This window comes from Nicrophorus vespilloides, unplaced genomic scaffold, assembly GCF_001412225.1.
Source record: "Nicrophorus vespilloides isolate i.1.1-1 unplaced genomic scaffold, Nicve_v1.0, whole genome shotgun sequence".
Lineage (NCBI taxonomy): Eukaryota > Metazoa > Arthropoda > Insecta > Coleoptera > Silphidae > Nicrophorus > Nicrophorus vespilloides.
In genome coordinates, this window is record NW_017100027.1 from 128704 (window position 1) to 150330 (window position 21627).

Here is a 21627-nt window from a genome sequence, read left to right on the forward strand (position 1 = left end):
ATATATATATAAAATAAATAAATAAATCAGAGGAGATGCCCGAACCCTGAAATTACGGCCGCAATCTTTCGGGGTCCCAAATAATAAGCTATACTTAGAGACGCCAAATTGCCCACCGAAATACCACCAAACAAAGTATTAGCGGTCTCGTAATCATCACCCATCCACCCCTCTCATCTCGTTTCCCCGCACACCCTTCATATAATTTTTTTATTTTATTTACTTTGCCTCGAAATGCAATTACCGCTTCACAAATTAACCCCTTGGAAAGATTTCGCACTGGTGACGCCATCTGTTGGCGAACCGCCACACTTTCCCAGCAGTATTACTTTCAAGGATAACGTAAAAACCGATTCATCATACTTACGCCCCATTAATTGCGCTCTCGCAAATGGGAGCGATTCTTCAATAGTAATTACAACAATTGCGTTGCTCGAAATAGCGAAATCAGGACAAACAAAAGCTTCACACTAAATTAACCCGAAAATCACCGCAATTATAGCTGAATCAATCATAGCCGAAACCTAATTGCACATAATTTTTTCATTATTTTTTTTTAATTCACGAAATTACTTAAATATGAACTACCTGCAAAGAATATTACTTTTTTCTTTTTGGTAACAAGTAATTTGCCCTATCTATTATTTTATAGTTTTCTTCCTACTGTCCGGTAGCGCGCTCCAAATTATGGGCTTCTCGTCCTCCGTTCGAATTAAGGGTAAATGTATCAAATTCCAAGCTCAAATTGCACCTACCTGTTCAGTAAAAAAAATATTTAAAAAGAAACTCTGTTTTATATTAAATTTCCGTCAAGATAAAAAGAAATTACCAGAAAAATTAATTTTATAACACAATTTGGTTATTATATCCTTTTTAAAAATATGCTTGAAAATATTAAGCGGAAAACAAGTAAAAATAAAGTTAAATATTTTATGTTAAACCAATTATCGGAATTCGCGTACATTGAAAAAGGCTTTGTGTAATTATCCAGAGCTTGGGAGTCCTCCGATCGCGGAGCGTGACGCTAATCCTTGCATTTTAATATGCACACGTTGCTATCCTAGCCATATCAAAACAAATACTTCATTAGGTATGGTTGATGGTACGTCGCGTGTCCGACAATTCCCAAGAAACCGTCTGCGCCTCTTCAACGCGTTTCATTTCTACGCGTTTTCGTTTATCTCTTTTATTTCTTTAATTGATGGTCGAGAAATATAATATTTCCGGAATCGAAAAAAAAAAACAGAAAATGTTTATTACCTAAACTAAAATAAGGTGCTAAAATTCAAGGTGCACTTTACGGCTTAGTTGTAAAATAAACCATATAAGTAAAAGAAACATTTAAGTGCATTAAAACTGTTAAGTTATTTCTTAATTTAGATCGACAATAATTCGGAAATTACATTCCTTTTTATTTCCATTCCGACTCAAAATTAAATTTACGCAAAACGATTCAATTCAATCTTTTCTTATCTAAGTCCATTGAATTCGAATTAAATTAATTAATTCGAGTCTTTTAGGTTTGTCCCAAAGTTAAATTTTCGTAAATTTACGTAAACCAATTGAATTAATTAATTTGAGTCAGTAAAACTTCTAAAATATACCCTACACTTTTTTATTTGGGTTCGTCGGCTGACGTAGCAGCAGCATTAAAGTCTCTATGTAATTTTCGTAATATTTGAATATCCAAACATATTATTGTTTTTATTCTCGTAGAATGCATTCAGGATTCGAGCTCCAATTAAACGCTAGACTAATGGCGACTTAAAGATGGGATTTACAAGGTGTTAGATTGAAGCACAAGGGACGCAGATCCTCGGGATGCTTTAATTACACGAAAGCATGGGACAAGCGTGCGTGCTGAAAGGTTTATGTAACCGGCTCCGAGTTGACATTATAAAACAATTACACAATGGCAGTACTGGTAGCATTCCATCTTCATTTGCTGGACGGACAGGGGGGAACGTATATCGTGTGTGTGTGTGTCTCACGAAATTAATCGACTCCGCGGAGGAGGAAAGCATACGAAACGCTATGAACGAAACAAACGAACGCAGCAGCAACGAACAAAAAAATAAAATAAAAAGAAATACGAACGAATAAAAATATATAAATAAATGTGTCCCCCGCAGGAAGGACTTACGTATTCCGAATGCAATCCCGAGTTACGTGGCGTCACGAAACGGCCTCCTTCGGTGGGGACTTTGTTTGGGAAACGGAACGCGTTGGTTGCAACAAACGAATCGATTACCAAATAATGCCCCCAAACGAAAAGACAATTGAATGTTTGGTTATTCAACTTGAACTTCGATTCGAGTACAGAAAATAGATTCGTGTCTTTTCCTTTTTATAAATAACAAAAAAATAGCTTATATAATCTATTTTTAATTTAAAAACAAATCGAATCTATTAATAATGAACATTCCGTAAATTCATTTCCAAGACTTGATTACATAATATAAAATTTTCGTAAATTTACGTAATCCAATTCATTTTCCCTGAATGCGTGGAATTCCAATTTAACTAATTAATTTGAGTCAGTAAAACGTTGAAAATGTACCCTGTCTTATTTCGGGTTAGTCGCTTGACGCACCGTTAAATTTTTACAACTTTTGTATACCCAAACTGATTTCTTTCTCTCTCTCTCTAAATATTATTTCCTTTTTCTATATCCAAGAATATAAATGGATAATAAATAACCGAAATAGCTTATATAATCTATTTATAATTTTGCGTTTGATCACTAGATTATATTTATTTTTAGTGAATTCGTTTGATAATTTTGTATAAGTCACTATTATTTTAATTTGAGTCGATGAATTTGTATATTCGATTTCCTTGAAGAAGTTGTTGAAAAGGAGAGCGATTTTTCTTCTTTAATTATATATATATATATTTATTTTTTTGTATAAGCGAAACCAAGCGACGGTAGCCGCAAGGCGTGAGCGATTTCAGGCCAGAAACTTAAAACCACTTTCACTTAGTCCAGTGACCAAGTTGGATACAATCCATACTGCGATACCAGTTTCGGAATTACACACTCATTACGTCTATGGCCGGAGGGAGTATACAGCTGTCAGTGCCATCGCAGGATGAAGGAGGAGAGACATATCGATTGCAACCCCGAAATCGAAAAAAAAAATAAATTAAATAAAATAAAAGTAAACTCGTTTCCGAATCTACATCGAAAATAAATAAATTTGCGAGGGGTCGGAGACACGTACGTGCTGAACACCTCGTTGCAATGACCCAGGAATGAGAGAGAAAGAGAATCAAAACGGAGAGATAAAAAAAAGAGGTTTGTTTGTCTCTTTCTTTTGTGGTTTCACTCTCTCATCTGAGAAGATTGAGAATATGCACAACAGAGACGCTCCTTATGCAGTCTTTCCCCCTCTTTGCTCATCGAAACTGAAAGTGCCTTAATTTATTATACTTAAGGCCTTAAAAAGCCTTGCGTTATTTACTTTAGCCTTATCGTCGAAGGAGGAACGCCGAAACGGAATAAATCGAGGAAAAAAAAAACTAAAGAAAAAGGAATGAGTTTGAGGATTGGAGCAAAACAAACCCACGCACACCCAAATCATCGTCATCATCATAATCATCGGCAAACACTCGATGCGATGTGAGGACGGGTCGAAACCCCCTTCAAGCGTGCCCCTGCCAAGTGACAGGACAAAAGTGAGCAAAAACAAAAAAGCTCAGGACGCAGGACGATATGAGTTGAAATGGGATTGAAGTGGCATCTCGTTATCAATTAGCTGTGGTCTCTGTTCTCAGGCATTCCATGGAATCGGGTGTGCTTTGCACGTGGTTGCGAGATTTTCGGTGGGAATTTTAATGCACGCTATCCCCGGGATAATTGAATAAAAATGTCCGAGTCCGAGTGGTGTGGAGTTCTGCGAAGCCGAGGCCGCATTTTATCATTAAAACATAATTCAGCCGATCGCTTCTTTTTCCGACGGCCGAGGAGCCAGATAAATAATTAACAACTCGAATAAATTCATTTATTTCTTCATCCCAACGATCGCATCTCTCTCTCACTCATCTCTTCCTCTCCTCTTCCATCGCTTCGATTTTTAATTTCGCGCTGCCACTTCTTACATAAATATATTATGATGTTCGTTTTTACTTGCTGTTGTTGTTCCTCTTCGTTGTTTTTCTTATTTCTCCCCGTTTCTTCGCAGTACCACTGCTGCACTCTAACTTTCGAAACGCCAATTTCCAAGAGTTCTGTGCCTCGCTTTTATCCACCTCGCCACAAACTCATTATTTATTCATTGTTATAAACTTACATAACCTTCCATGCAGTTTCTTGTACAAACACCACTCGCATGTGCAGCTATACCTATATACACATATATACCTATATATAAAAACACACACACACATCAGTATATAAAGCAACTGCTCCGCCATACAATAAAGACTCTTACGACACACTCGTTATTTTTTAATATTCTATTAATAATCATAATAGCTCTTTGTGAACGAATTTGGAATGGTAACATTCACGAGTCGCGTTTTATAACGGCGCCCGATGCTTTCCCAACAATATACGTACATATATATATAGATACACACATATAATACTCCAAATGGAATTAAGTCTCGGTCATCAATTATGGCATTATATGCAAAATCGCAGCGAGCTCAAATAATGAAGAAAAAAAAAGAGAAAGAGCGCACAACAATTAGTTTGTTATTCAATCATCGGGCGTAGATTGGAATGTTACGTAAATCATTACCACTCCTATTAGAATCTTATGAACTTTGTATACCAAAAAACCCAAGCCATGCATAGTGCAAAAACACGCTTTACGTTTCTTATTCACCAATTATACGAAATAATAGACACAAATTGCGTAATTCTATAGCTCAATTTTCGATTTCCATAAATAATGAAAATTAATAATTAGAAATTGTTTTTTTTAATAGTTTTATAAAATATTAATTATTACTTTATAAATGTAAAGTAAACATGTTTTTTTGTTTGAAATTTATATTAATTTTTGACAGTTGAATTGTTGAAATATTGATTAATAAAAAAAAAACTTTCAAAAGTTTCGTGAATCGCTTGAATGGTTTCGATGGAAGAAAAAAGACCATGAGAAGCTGCAAAGTTATAAAATATGGTCGTTTTTTGTTGCTCAACCGCTTGCAGGAAAACGTCGAACGTCTATGACCAATTGTGGATACAGTACAGATGCTATTACAATTCGGTGACTCAAACGATTGGTTAAGCGACGAACCCGGTTACGCTAATACGGGTTACGTTCGGTTTCCCAACGCGATGTGCATAATCGGCGAATCAAAAAATTTCATTACTAATATGAAATAGACATATCAAATGACAAAAAAAAAATAGTATGAATGTAAAAAAAAATAAAATAAGATATGTTGTGGACAAAAATACGGTGTATGATTTCAGGAAGCAGCTGCAAATTGGGGAATTTCAAGAACGCTTTATAAGATTGCATCTCGCAGAGGAACGAGTTTTCCGAAAACTGAAAAGGCAAAGTTCATCAAAAATAATAATACAAGAAGTGCACGTAATGTAATCGCTGTGTGAATTTTTAGTAAAGCGAAAACGTTTTGATGGGTGGTTCGATCATTTAAACTGTAGTTATCGAGATGTATTTAAGTTTATTGGAGGACAATGTGATGTACATTATTGTAGTCTTACATGTAATTACTTGTATCGGAATTCTTGGTAGAGGTTCATTCCTGGAATTAAGTTGAACGTGGTTTGCTGGTTTGCTATATGATTTAGATTAAGTAGTATCATTAAAGGTGTTTAATTATATTATTTGAAGTTGTAGACTTAGGTGTCTAATATTGATTAGTTGGATGTAATTGCCGTAAGATGTCGAGACCATTTGGAATTTTGTAAGCGTCGAAAAGAAAGTGGCTCGATTGCCACTTACCTTGGGAACAGTTACTACGTTTAGAAGTCTAACCCACTTACTCCCTACGTCATAATGAATGTGACGTAGAGCAGACTTGCGCACGCTGTTTCGGAAAGCGCGCACTCCATCGGATGTCTTAGTCTGCACGCGTGCAGGAAAACGGTAACTAGAGGCGTCGCGACGAGCGCACCAAAAGACAACAAGATACGAAATACCATCGAAACCTGAAGAAACTGAAGCTGAAGCTGGAAAGATCCAAATCCCGGAAACGTGTGCTATGTATTCGAGTTAAATTCGAGGATTAGTGCAGTGCCATCGAGATATAAACGAATTAGGATTATCGTCTTTGCCTAAGTTTTAACAAACTACATTCGGTAAGTTTAGGGGTGGTTATTATATTTCGGGGGTTTGACGTGAAAACGTAGTTTCTTTTCGTTACTGTTTTCAACTCATGCACACATGTTACTAAATAAGAGGTGCAATCCGCCAGGTGTGGAACTGGAGGCGATTGTCTCCTCGGACACACTCACCAACTCCTTTGCGCCACTGGAAATCTAACAAGGCTAGAGCTAAAGTTTCACTCTGCCATACGCGCGTTTCACCAACTCTCTCGAAGACGAGAAACACGTACTTTTTGTACATTCAAACTTCGAGCGAGAAAAAAAAAATATGTAGAAAACTAAAGAGTAAAAATACGATTAAGTAGAAAGAAGGCAAATAAAAATGAAGAGATAAACAAAACGAGAAGAGTATTATGGCCAAAGTGGAGGCTAATTAACTTGTGTGATTAATATCCTTGCGAAGGACGACGCTGAAAAGTGTAATGGCCAGATTTCATGTCCGAGCCTCGATTGTAAATCACCGGATAATTAATTCCCTGAGCAGCGGTCCCTAGAAGGACGATGCTTTATGGCGTCCCGAGTGGAACCGGGACGTCCGTCAAAGCGTTGGGGGGTTGGGGGTTGGGGTTCGTGGTTCGTTGACACGGAGAAAATGGGATCGCTGTTCTGGCCCGTGTCGACGATGGGACTCGGGGTCCTGGACCCGTTTTCGGCTTCGGCTCATCTTATTCCGGTAAGGGCCCCGGCGCCGCAGCAGCACGTTGGCGTTGAGAGATGCCAATTCATTAAAAAGCACGACAAGGAAGGCTTATACATATATAAAATACACTTATATATATATATATATATTGCTGCAGTCGATTCGCAAGAAACGAAACCGGCAAAAAACAAAACGATATGTATGTGTGTATGATGTATATGGTCGAGCAGGGCGCAACAACCTTTCCGGGATGCCAAAAAATGAAAATAAAAGAGTTATTTATGTGGGAAGAAGTGCTGAAATCGATTGGGTATGCACCTCGAGTACGTGAAAATGACATGGCAACGGTACAGTACAATTCCAGAATGATAATTAGCCATGTACTAGAATGCAATGTATATCAATAATGAATATTTTAAGCGGCTTTAGGAATAGAAAGCTGACTGCACTTCCTCTTCTTTCGTTCGGTGAGGCTCCTGTACGCAGGCAGCTTTTGTCTTTTGATTTCTTCTCGATTTTCGCTTTTCAGCGCGAAGGACGAACTCGGTTGGTTCCCGTGGGGTTGCCGGTTTCGCAAAAGACCAGCTTCGAAATTGTCTCACGCGAACCGTTCTTTTCTTTCGTATTACGAACATTTGAAGGCATTGCGACATCGGAATAATTGTTGCCCATTCAAACGGGTTCCGTTCCCCCCCGTTATGAAATATTCATGCGCTCTCGTATTATTATTATTATTATTGTATACGTTGTTGTTTTATATTTTTTTTCTGCCGAAAACGAGATGCGAACGAACGCACGCACCTTTCGATGGTGAAGAGGTAGAAGAGGCGGCGGTGGCGGTGAAGGATGAGGAGGAGAAGGAGGAACATTCTTGTTTTTCCTCGGTGCGTGGAAATCGAAAGTGGCCGCGTCCGTTGGACAAATATTGGTTGCCGTGCGATTTCTATGCAAACACTGGGAAATACAAAGAGCCGAAACCGTTTTGGTAGTGGTAACGCACACACATAAATATTGGACTTTACTTTCGGAGCACACACACGCGTACACACTAAAAAATAATGGCTAAATGTACCGAAAAGGATTGGCACAAAGATTCCGCGCTCCGGATAACATCTCAAGCGTATGCATTGCGCATTTCCCTTATACAAAAACCAATTAACCGGACTCACATACTCAATAACATTCGTTTCTATTAAATCACAAATTTCGCTCTAGTCTCGTTCCGTTTTCTTTGTCGTCGCACGAAATAGAAAATCATTTCTTACAATGGTCCGCAACTCAAGCGGAAACCATGCTCTATTCTACTTTTTAACTCTTTATAACTCATTTTTTAATAACACTCAAAATCTCTTACATTACACACTCTAGTTCAATTTAAATCATTAAAGAAAATACAAAACTTTTTAAGATATGATAATAATATAATCCGTGATAAAAGTACATATGCTAATATAAGAAAATACATAATTCCTACATTGTTGTTCAAATAAATTAACCAAAAATTTAAACAGAAGTCAGTTAAAAAAATAATGAATGTATGAAACAATAAATTAAATCAACTATTTATGAAAACTTGAATGAGAAATTTTATGTCTCTGAACTTTAGCTTAAAGTTCATTATATATAGAAAAAAAAAAGAAGAATAATTTACCGAATTCATTCACCGAATAGATTATACATAATGATATAAAAATAATAAATAAATTATGTTTAATATTTTCGTGCATAATCGTTTTACGTAAAGCATAGAAAGAATGTTGTTTTATGCCTCTGGAAATTCCGGTTCAAAACATTTTTTTTTATATATAAATTTTGTGATCAACAAAATTCAAATGCAAATGTTCATCTTTGAATAATCAAAATCTCGTTTCATTGTTTTTTTTCTAAATTGCTTTTGCAAAATTATCAATAGCAAAAAAGAAACCGGTGAGTATATACATAGAAATATGCATGTTCCGTTACGCGCAAATTAGAGTTTTATATGAAAAAAAAAAAAACTTTGAAACATTATGTTTTTTTACCGTTGACATTGATGTATCCTGCAGAGCAAGTCGTAATAAGTAAAGGTTCATAGAACGAAAAAAAAATGACCTAGAACATGTTTCATTGAAATAGTACGAAAAATGTAAGTTTTAACAATAAATTTATTTAAAAATCTTTATTTTATATTAATTTGTAAATTGCTAGTATAGATTATAATTTATGATTCTTGCATAAAGAAAATAATAAAATTAAGTATAGAATTAATATCCATTGAATTCAGTAATTTTAGGGGTGAAAATTTTGAAATTGTTATTATAGTGGTCATTTGATGTATAGAGCGAGTTTAGAGTATGAGAATAAAGTGATGGTCGAAGGGGTGTCCAGTATTCCCCTCCTGTGCAGAACCGGAACAAATTAGTCGTAAAGGCTATGAAGCGTTTTAATGGATAAGTTGTGCGGCTATAATCTGATAGGATTACGGATGTATTAACCGGAGGGGAGTTTATATCGATACAGTAAGAAACGTGTTATTGAAATTCGAATCTGTTTAAAGTCCAAGTGCGACTGTTATATTAATGTGAAATTAATCAAATGTTACATATACAAGGATCTTCAAGGATGATTATGAATATTGAAATCTGTAATGTAAATTTGATTTGACTTTGAATGGGAAGAGTAAGGTAATGCGAAGAATTCAATCTGAAGTTGTGGTTTGTTCTAGACCGGGTCCCATTGAGTTACCATTGCCAGTAACCCCACAATCCGAAATGGTATCGAGGCGCAGGATCCTGTCAAGGTCGCGCGACGACCTCCACATGGACTCGACGTTTCAACCCCCTGAGGACGAGGAGGACGTCTGGTATCAAAAGGACAAGCTGTACAAGGTGAGTGCCCAAACCGTTTCTCAGTAGAGGTAGATATAGAGAAGGATGTAGATAGAACCCACCTTTCAGCCTTGTAAATTCAAAATTGAACTAATTACGTGTCCTTCGATAGCGATCGCGGCCGAAGTGATTATTTAATAACTCATTTGCAATCGTTCATTAGATTTTCGGCGCTGCCGATGCGTTAGGGCGGAGCCCTGACCGGAGGGTTGATTAATGACCGAACGCACGCCTAATAAATAAAGGATAAACACCATTATCCTTGCGTCTAAAGGAACACCTTCGAAACTACCTGTGCTGTGCGCGAATGTCTCCACCCACGAGCCGCAACAACCACCCGGCTTGGCTTGGCTCTGGTGCATGGGAAACGCGCCGAAATAATCAAATAAATAATTAAAAGGTTGGCCTAACGTGAAACGCTCATGACTCAGTTGTACCGCAATGGGAACTACCAGTTAAGAATAACAATTAGGAGAGAGGGACATTTTTTGAATTCCAATACGTACGCAAGCTTCGATCCGCTCCATCCGGGGGGGAAACGAGAGGAAGAAATAAAGAATTAACTTTTATATATACACACTTATGCATTGATATTTATGAATGAAAAACAAAATAATAGAAGAGAGAAGACGAAACTGAAACTAAAATCGTCCTTTCACGGTCCGCTCGTCGTAAGAAAGAAAAGGAAATAAAAATATATATATATTCGAAAACCCACAGGGAGAGAAGAAGGAGTTGGAGGATGCGATACCATCCGTACGTTATTATATGCATGAATTGCATTTAAATCGCGCACAACGCCGGATTACTGTTGCACATAATTACTCAAAGCCTCTGCAAATAAAGCGACAGGAAGTCGGGATTAAATGTTAAGCAAAGCGGAGGAGACGAACGAAAACATTTTATTCAAAGCCATTACCCATTTTCAGCCCACAGAAATAACCGAAATGACAATTAAGCAGCAACATTAAATTTGGAATCCTGTTCCCACTCGCAGCATAATCACCGTTAATGTTTCTTTTTGTTTTATTTTTATTTTTTTTGGTGAATGAGTGCGTTTATAGCAGACAATCAGAAAACTGCAAATTACAATTAACGAAACTTTTACCTGAGGGAAACCCCTGCATTTGTGCATCAGGATCGCATGTTTCTGTAACGGTACAATGCGACCCCTCAAATTGTTGTTGTTGCGCGATATTTACCTGAGGCTTACCCCTAACTTTCGCGCATCAGGATCTCATATAGCGGAGGAGGTGTGTTCTGGTATAATTGGATACACACATACAGGCGTGATATTATATCATGACAGGGGCGGATTAATATATATCTCTATACAATACGTATTAAAAATTGCATGGACCTGTTGTTTATCTTCTTATACTTTTTGGGGGGAGGTTGTAAATTCGGCGATCGCTGATTTAGGCGATCCTTTTGGGAATTAACATAAGGACAACATAAATATGAATTCAAGGCGAATTAAATATCGCATCCAGCGGTCGCCGCAAATGAATTCTGACACGTCGTCTCTTATTTATTCGCCAGGCGAAAACACGCTAATAAATCCGCACCGCCGAATTATCCCTGAATTTGTGACTGTTATTAACTAGTCGTAGTTAACACCAATTCAACTAAAAGTTCACTTATGCAATTGAGATTCGAAGTATAGTATTCTACTCAAGTTAAACTATTGCTTAAAACTAAATTTAAGTTTCAAATAAAGATTTTTACAAGTTAAAGTTTTTGTTATTTTGAAATTTATTGTTGCAATAAATTATTATTATTTTTTATTTTTATTATTATTTTTACATTACAGCAAATCATTTATAATTTGTTATTTTCAATTCATTTGTTTACTTTACTTTATTCTTCTCCCAATTATTCTCTGTGGATTTTATGATTATTTTGTTGTTGTGTGTGTACGAGAATTATTTTTTTCATTCGCTGTGGGATAAAATGAAATGTATTCGAATGGCACAATTTTGAAGCCAGTGAAAGTTTTAATTGCACATCGCACACATTATTAACAATTCTATGGGATGCAGAAGTTGAAGGAACTTCTGTCTTTCTCTTCTCGTTTCTTCGCCTCTCTCGCACTCGAATCGAAAACGTTACATAACACATTTGTTTAAGAGCAAACAAATAAATAAATAAATAAATAAAATAAGAAGCGGCGACGACGAATTTCGACAAAAGGCAAAAAAAAAATAGTGAATTATGTAAATCCAATCGATTTCCTGCGAAAATTTGCATAACAATAAATTTATGGATTTTCTCTTTCTCAACTCGACGTGCAACAGGAATTCGCTCTTCTTTTCGTTGCTGTGCATCCAATAAAAACGTCTCGGGTTTCATAGTGCACATTATTATTTTTTTTCTGAAATTTAATTTTGGATCACGAATTCTTTGTTGATTGCTATATAAAGAAAATAAAAAGCGTACGCCAGGTGGATATATACTAAGAACATCATGTGTTTTGGCCTACCTGAGCGAACGGCTTTCTCTTTTTCCTTCTGCTCGTTTTCTGGTGCTTTTGATTTCTTTTTCTTGCTTTTTTTTTTGTTTTTTTCGTTTATTGCAAATTTTGTTTTCGATTGCTTTGGAATTGGTTTATCCAATGCTCCTTCGGTATACATAATCGTCCTTGAGCAGCAGCAATAACGTGAAACTGGCAAATGTGCAAAATTGGAATGCCGAACGCTTATGCACGTTCACTCGCTAATGAGTCCACGAGAATCGGTATTACTGTGTCAGAAAGAAATGTCGAAACGCTTCCTTTTACAAATGCTCTAATCACAATCACGAGAGAGCAAAACTAGCGATGGAGACGACGTCCAGTGGATAAAGCTATATAATACATACAGGCATAAGTATATACAATATCTCTTTAAGTTGCATAATGTAATTCAGAAAGGCAGAAAGCCAGTTCCACGATAGCGCGATCTAAAGAGCCTCGACGTTCTTGCTTTGCCCCATAAAAACGCGAAAACCGCAATTTTAAAGCGTAATAAACATGCATTCCGTGATGGATTAGAACTTACTGCCTGTGGCTATCTGGAGTACCACGAGTCTCGATTCTAAGTCCTGTCTCCTTGTTATTTAGTTAAGATCTACTAGGTTTTATTTCCATTTACATTTATGAGATAAAATACACGTTGTAACATATAAATAATACAAAATTGTATGTTTTTAAGTTCGAATCGTCTTAACCTTTGCATTGTTAAGCTGTTGTCCAATAGATTAACTACCAATACATGTGTATGCGATTCTTAATATTTCCTGGAGAAAGTTATGATAACCTCAACGTTCCCAATTTAAAGGTCTTCGTGTATTTTCATATTGAAAATATACCTTTCTCAATTATTTGAATTAAAAATTATCCATAATTGAACAAACTTAAAAATGTATATAAACGCTGTAATATTGTGGGTAAGTATTTAGCTTAGACTATATGGTTTAAATATAAGTAATATTAGTTGCATAATATAATTAAGTAACTGATTTTTTGATTCTATATCCTTTTCTTTTCCCAGCGTAATTTGATCTCAGGATGTACGCTTTAGGCAATTGAATATGCGTGTCTGGACAATGTCGAATGCAATCGAAAGGTCTAAAGTTAAAACGTTACGTATAAGTATAGATTTTATTCGTCAATAAATGCCTATTCTTAATGTCTATCATCGGGACTGACCACCCCGATGCGATTTCCATAAAGTAATTGAACACAGTTTTACGACCCTTATAACCGGCGATATCGAAGGGGGAAATTAATTGCGGACGACGGAACAGCGGCGTTACGCAACGCGCGCGTTGCATAACCGCAGGTGGGTGGGTGGCTTAGCACCATGCATGCATGCATGGGTGGGATGAGAGGATAGAAGCGACGAGGAGAGGAGAGGATAGAGAGGCCTGGATGAAGTGAAGCGAGAGGGATAGGCGAAAAAGAACGGAGACAGCTATGAAAGGAGAATTTACTCGCGAAGATAATGTCAAATATGCAACGGGCTTGTCTATTAACATTTATATGTGTATGAGTATGTAAGAGTATAAATAATAAAAGATGGCAGGGCAATGGAGAAAAAAATAAGTAAAAACAAGAAGTGGAAGAAGCCGGAGTAGGAGGATGGGGATGAGGATGAGGACGAGGAGAAGTAAAAAAGGAAAGGATGAGACTTGTTTTCGTATATTATTAACTTTTATTATAACGGGATCTGGACAGTCAGCATAAATAATAGTTTATGGTCGCGCATTTTTGGAAGGACTCACATGAAACGCAAGAAAACCGGCACAAGGAAGGACGAAATACAAGTGGAATAAGATAATCAACTCAACGGAGCAATGCGAATTAGTACCAATTACGCAACTCGCGAAACCTTATTTATGCGCCACTAAAAAGGCCGAAAAACCAGTTGTCCCGGAAAGTAAAAGTGCAATTTGCATACCGCATCTCATCCTTTTTGCAGAGAAGGAACACAAACCTTCATTAAATAAACGCATTACCAACAAATCCACCTGTTGAATAAAACATGTCCGAACCCAAATAATAAAATAAAAATAGTACAAACAGCAACAAACAACAACAAAATCCATCGATTTATCAGAAATCAATTGCGCAATCCTCACTTTCCATATAGCAGTTGCCCAACGCCGATTTCTCTCTACATCTCTCTCTACCCACAAAAAAATAAAAATAATTAAAATGATTTATAGAGAAAAATAAAAGGCAAATAGACAATCGCTCGATTATATAAGATTTCCCCCGCTTTCCGTTAAATACCTATCGAACGTGATTACATATCGATTGCGCAATTCCGTGCTGTAGCTGCCGCGAATGGACGTTGCATAATGCGCGATTTAGAGAGAAAACGCAAACGTTACGCAACGCGATTATCCTGCACGGGGTGCATCCATTCGGATTAGCCAAATCCGTGTCGCATCTATCTAACGCTGATCCGCTAATTGCCGAAGTTTGTTGATTCTTCTCTCATTTATTTATTTTTTTGCTTATTCTCCGGTTTGTATTTTCGTTTTCGGTGCGCTGATCATGTCTTCGGCGTGTGGTCTCGTTGTGCTCTTGGCATTTGCAAAGTCCCTGACAAACAACTTTCACAGCACACAAACGCTATTTAAATTCGATTTATATTTATTTATATTTTCATCAGCGCACCTATTTGAGTTTTAATGAAATATGCAAGACGCTCCCGGTTCTCATCCTTTTTTCTTACGTAATCCCTTCAATCACCAAATTCCATATGCAACACATCTTCTCATAATCACCTTTGCGTCTTGTTTGGAGATGTCGCTGTGTATTTTGTTTGTTACTTCAAATTCTATTAAATAAATTTAAAAAAAAAAACAAATTTAAATATATATTTTTACTGATTCTTATAAGACTAGGGAAAAATCCAATAGGGTAGGGATTTTTCACTAAATTGATTTCTTTTTTATTCGAACTCAATTTTATTTTATAAAATCAATATTATTTTCTATATTATCATTGCAAATAAATTACAAAATTCATTATCCAAGTATTTGATCTTAAATTTTTTATACTTTCTGATTCCTCTGGATAGAAGAGGGTTGTATTTTTTATGAAATGCAATATTGCCATTTTTCAAGTGCAAGTGTAATTAGGCAACATGGCTCATTTATCAGTAAAAATCGTACTCTTTCAAATAATTGAAATTAGAACAGTATCGCGAATTCCTTTGGAGTTAAAACAAAGCAAAGTTCTTCAGAACACTCTTCCTCAAAGGCGATAATTAGTCTATCGGACATTAATCAGCTATCCAGGTATTTATTATATAACCACGAACATTTCTGTAGATGCTTGCTTTAAATGATATTTTTGTTGTGCCTGTAGAACAATGGCTGATAGAGCAGGGAGCTCAAAGGAGCAGAAACGCGCTGTGAAAATATTAGTGGAATATTCTAAAGGGTTTAAAACCGAAGGGTACATGACTCAAGTTAAGAAAACAAGCCTTACGCTTCACCAGAAGAACGAATTCGGATCAGCCGATATTGAAATCCCATTTTCTGAATTAAAGTCGGTGGAATTGACAGAATGAGAAGAAGAAAAAATAAACTATGTCTACTATTAGTAAAAGAAAACAAGTACGTTATTTAACCATGTATTTTAGACATCTTTTCTGTAATTTTTAAATAAAATGTGTTTGTTATATATTATGTTCCATTAATGCCAATCTCAATCATCATGCGCTTAAATATGTACAAGTTAATAAAATGTACATAGAAACAACAATTGATTATAGTTTGTCTTTACTTTTCCGCTTGTGATTGTTTAGTCTATGTTTGATAATCACATTTATTTGTACGAATTTTCTCTCGCGTTGCATATTATCGATTGCGTTCTCTAAACAATCGCGTTGTTTTAGTAAACAACGCTTTCTTAAGATTACTCAACATGCTGTATTGCCATTTCGGTGACCCCGTGTATGTTTTTTCCGCTGCAAATAAAAGCCCTACGTGTAGTAAGGAAATGTTCGGCAACGCAGCTCGACTCATATAAATCAACTAAATCTTATTGTTTCAAAGAATAAACACCCTTCGACCTGAAACAAAGTGAAATTGTGCATCTATTCAAAGCTTGTAGGCATACAGAAAATCAATAATTAAGAGGTATTTCCATTTCATTGATATCTTGTTTACATTGTTCATACACAAGTTATGAAGGTAAAGAAGGAAGTGTCAATGGAGAGAATGAAGTATGGAAGGAAGTGTCAATGAAGAGAATGAAGTTGTCACGATTTCTGTAATTCCGCAGACTAATTATAAATTGGTGATCTGGTTTAAGACTATTTTTTGATTAAGGTAAGCTTTTGTATATAAATTTGGTTAAAGTATGAGCACTCCTCCGGCTTAGAAGTTCGAGGAGGGCATCTTGGGCAATGGCTTTATTATTTTTATCCAAGTAGTACCGTTGTCCGGCTTCGTAACAAATCCCGAAAAGCGATTAATCATGCTAAAAGGTGCGATTTGCATACGGACAATGCATCTTCTGCGTGTAAATAATAAGCTACATCGGTTCGGACGTAATCTCGCGTTTTATTTTCTATCCGCGGCCGTAAATAATCCATTTGCGTTACCTAGGCCATCAATGGAATTTATTGAGCCCTAAAACAGTTTGATGCAACTAATGTTTTCAATTAAAAGTCATGAGATCGTAAACATGCGCACAGTCGTAACATATCAAGCCGCATGGGGTGTCTTTCGCATCCCCAGTCCATTTCCCTCGCCGACGCGTTGAAACCAAAGTATAACCAGGTCCAATTACCAGGTGTTTAATTAGGGTGTTCGTACGTGCACTTGCTGCATCCGATTGAATGCGTGTGATGCAAACAATGCGCTGTGTTACGTCGGCTCGCGGCATCTTTTCCGTTACGGCAACGGCCTTGCACATTCTACAAACAGCAAAGCAAATTCGCAGTTTCTGGGGCGAATCTTCGAGCCAGAACGGCCACCGGACCTCCTTGTATCACATCCAACTCCTTATGATACCTATGCCATCAATCCACGGATCGAACGCTCTGTTTAACACGGGCATTTGGAAAATTTTCGAAACGGAATCGAGCGTGTAGAAAATGTATTTGGAACTGTAACCACTTCCGCATTCTAATTACACGACCGTTACGAATGCTACTTTGGCTACGGCTACAAATGCAGGGCGAAACAACAAAAAAGACCGTGATATATATAATTTTTTTTTTTGGTGTGTTCGTTTCAGAATTTAATTACATCGTACATAAGCGTAGCCGTAGCATAAAGCTACTTGTCAGATTAAACTTGCAACAAAGAAACGACAGAGTGGAGGCAAATAGAAAACAACAACAACAAACAACGAAACGAGAGGGGAAAAAACGGACGCGCAAAGAGTGAGAGAAAGAGGGAGCGACGAGGAGAATCAAGAGCCGAGAGCTCCGAAGAAGCAGAGGAAGAATAAAATGAGCGGAAAAAAAATGCGCGCAGGAATAATATGTACATACGTTTATGTATATGAGCATACGCGTAAAGAGTATAAATATATTTTATTTACATTTTCATGACAAACTACTTGAGATCATACAAAATGTTTTCCAAACTGGTTCCTCCTTTCGTATCGATACCCCGCGTTGCGCGCTTATCTACAGGGTGTTTCCTTTTCTGCGATTACGTAAAGCGATCAGCGGTGAAATGTATCTCGTACAAGCCGAGCACGAGTGGAACTTTCACTGGTGAACGGAGAGTATGGACCCAGTTCCGTCTGCTCTACCTGCGAGAACCAATTATTCTGCAAGAATGGAGACATTCAATTACATAAAACGCATATTCTTAAAAACTTTGATGCAAAGAAAACCATTCCATTTAACTTCTTTCAATACAAAAATATTTTATTTCAAAATTAAATTTATATTAGATTGAAGATGTTCTGACTTTCCATTCTTCATATCTTCATATCGCGGTTGGGTGCGATTTTCAGTTGGCCGAGGAATTTGTTTTGCGCCATCGAAAGTAGATGCGATCATCAATCTTGGACCGCAAACGATTTCGTTGCCGGGCCTTGTTATTGTATCCGCTCTAATCGCATCTTCCTGAGTCATTCAATTTGGATGCATTATGCGAAAAGAAAAACGACAGCCACACCGATGGCCGGAATGTATTCAATTAAATGTAAATGACGAGGGTTCTGAAAAAGAAAAGAAAAACGCAGCGCGAAGATCGTACGTATAGGGATACAAAATAAAAAGAGTAATAAATAAGTGGGAAGAGAAGGAAACGAATAATCGAAGTAAATCAATCGCTGCTTTGTGCGATTTACAATTGGTTTGGTGTGTGGTTTAGGCGTCGAAACCTATGATCACAATTTAAAGTTCATCAATTCGGAATAGAAAATACGAACAATGAATTACTTGGCTGAAATAAAAACCGCAAATTCTTATATCTTGTATATATTATTATTTGAATTGTATTGTGGGTTGTAGCTGAAATTGAAATTTAATTATTAGTTCTTGAAATAAAAAAAAAGTGTTGGATTTCTTATGGACATTACACATTTGCGTATAATATACAAATTCGATAATTAACTGTATTGTTTCTTATGGATATTTGTAATTTGTGGTAGCAGCAGATGGTGTCTCTCGGCTAAGAATAAAACATGCGAATAATAAATTACTCGGCAGATAGGTAGGTGAGATAAAAACCGCAAATTGTTATACTTTGTATTATACTTATGATCGTATCGCAGATTGTAATTGAAATTGAATAACCTTTTATCATACACATCCACCATCATTTTAAATATATTATAAAGGATAATTATAATTTGTAAATGGAAATAATGAAGAAAAAAGAAAACGATTTTGGTTTCAAATAAGGAAACTAATTAAATAGTTATTGAGGGATGCAGGCTTTCCGGGGACTATGTGCATGGCACACTCGTTCAGCGTGCGACAGGACGCGTCGTCCTTGCAGCCCGCTATCCCGAATCGAACATAACGAAAGACAATTGCTAATATTTCAAATAAATTGGATTGTACATTATAATGAAATCATTGAAAGCCAGCTGATGCAGATGCTGTATCTTGGCGAGTCATTGCTGTGGCAGTAAATAAGGAGGAAAATGGAGCGAAGGAGACGAAAATAATAAACGACCTACAAAAATGGACAGTGCAGATTCACCGATACTATACAAGAGAAAACGCTAGCGGTTTTAAATTTGAAAACCACCTACGAAACTCTGGGGCACAATTAAAGTTTCCAGTTTCTCGCGGCGATCGCTTGATTTGGGAGGCGGCGAGGAATTCCATTTAATGGAAAGGAAAATCACTGCAACTCTGTTTCCGTCCGACGTCCTTTGTTCGCGACCTCTAATACTCGGGTTTCAATGGTTTCTTGCCATTTCCATGGAGAGCATCGTCGTCAACTTAAATGTCTCGCCTCGTTGTTTTCGTTTGTTTTTGTTTTCTTTCCATTTTTGTTTTTGTTTTTCGTGCCAAGGATACGACAAATTAAAGCCTCGCTGCTCACGCTAATTCCACCGTGGCTAATTCGAAAGACTACCGCGTGCCCCTCCGGAGCAACAATTGCAATTATCCTCCGGGCGAGAGACAAATCGAATGGCGTTGCCGTTCCATTGGAGGCGATGATTAATGGGTCATGTCGCGCGACTGATTAACTGTTTTGCAAGGGTGGTGATGATCGGTTTTGTTTACTTGTTGCAGGACCACATCCAGGAAGTGCTGGACAAATGGACGCAGATCGACGACGAGATCTGGGCGAAAGTGATCGTGCTGGAGAGGAACCGGAGGGTGGCGAAGGCTTACGCCCGAGCACCCGTTCTTACGGTGAACGGATCCGACGATGGTTTCGACGGCTTCCGGTAAGTAGTCCGGATTTACATCCGGAGGAGAATTTCATTAGCATTGAATCGGTGTGGCAGAAGGGCCATCGGCCATCCGTATCGCCGAAACGAGGCAATTGTTTTCTTGGTCGCTGTACCCACCTTCGAGGTGCACGACGGAGGAGACAGTGAAAGTCGCCATTTGCATAACGCTAATTAGATCGAAGCATAAGACATACGCGAGGTATCATTTTATTTATTGCGCGTGATATTGTTATGGAAGTTTGATCTAATTAGAAACTGTGAACTATCGGCTGGGAGGTGAACAATGCAACGAGTCGAGTGGGTGCGGAGCAGTTGCGAAACGAAAAACACCCGGCCGAGGTTGCTATTTCGCTACCATTGTCGTCGTCATAGCCGTCATCATCACCGTCTCCTTTCTAATAGTCTTTCCTGCAGAGAACGCTCCGTCATTATTCCCAACAGTGCAGCTCTGTATATGGTGCAGCGAAACCTTTCCGCGGAGGAAACCCATTTGTTTCGCAATGAGTTCCTTGGAACGAATATTGGCTCGGTGGTGGTAAGGATTGGTTAGGTTTGGTTGGCCGGCGGCCGCGTATGAGAAATCGCGCTCGGCGAGTAACAAGAGAAAGGACTCGCATTATGCGAGCCTCGCGCCTAATGAATCGTCTTCGCAAACAGTAGAATCGATCCAGCCGAACCTCCGGCGCATTCACACGCGTATCCTTACACCTCTTATTACATCCTGACACATGCCATTTCTAAATGCATAAACGGATGTCGCCGCCGCTCCACGACACACCACCATACCATACCACAATATCCTCGATGATTTATGTCCTTGTCCAAACAAGCACCACCCGCGAGCATACAAACACGCAATCCTAATTTATTGCCACTCTCGTGAGCTACCGCTAAAATTCTTCTGCAACGAGGATACCGAACAAGTTAAATATCAATATGATTCACGCATCACGACGGACTCTGCGACAGATTCAGTTTGTTTTGTTGTTATTGTTTGTATTTTTCTTTCGTCCCAGATTAGAATGTGGTAGGCCTATTTATAGGCATCCCTGCAATGGTAATGTTTTGCAAAATAGCCGTAAGCATGTCAAGTGGGGGTTATTTAGGATATGACCGCGGCCGGCGCTCACTGGTTAAAGATGTCTTAGCAATTACACAAGGCCGTCTGGTCTGAACAACGCGTATTTTTATTTCATCTTATTTATTTTTTTACTCTTTCGTACAAAAGCGCCGTATTGTAAGTGTTAAACAACCTATACATCACACGTTCTTGCATCTACATTATAAATTAACTATAAAGGGTAAACGTAAAGATTGGCATATGGAAATTAGATAGAAAAAAAGGACGAGAGCGGGATTTCTTCGGTTTGCTGGGTCGTTTCGTATCAGGTAAAATATATTTCTGCGGAGTGATGTTTCGCGGCGTTATCGCCGC

At 37.6% G+C, this 21627-nt stretch overlaps 1 protein-coding gene across 3 annotated transcripts in view; it reads left to right on the forward strand.

The window, feature by feature from the left end:
• The window catches only part of LOC108566679, a 30673-nt gene that overhangs the window by 6295 nt on the left and 2751 nt on the right, over nt 1–21627 (forward strand). For 2 of the 3 annotated variants that reach the window (XM_017926668.1, XM_017926669.1), the window contains exons 2-3: nt 9652–9814; nt 20029–20186. In XM_017926668.1, coding sequence (XP_017782157.1) covers nt 9652–9814; nt 20029–20186 — 321 coding nt within the window. Of the gene's footprint in view, nt 1–5993; nt 6281–9651; nt 9815–20028; nt 20187–21627 lie in introns of those variants that run through there. The other variant, XM_017926670.1, reaches the window with a different exon arrangement.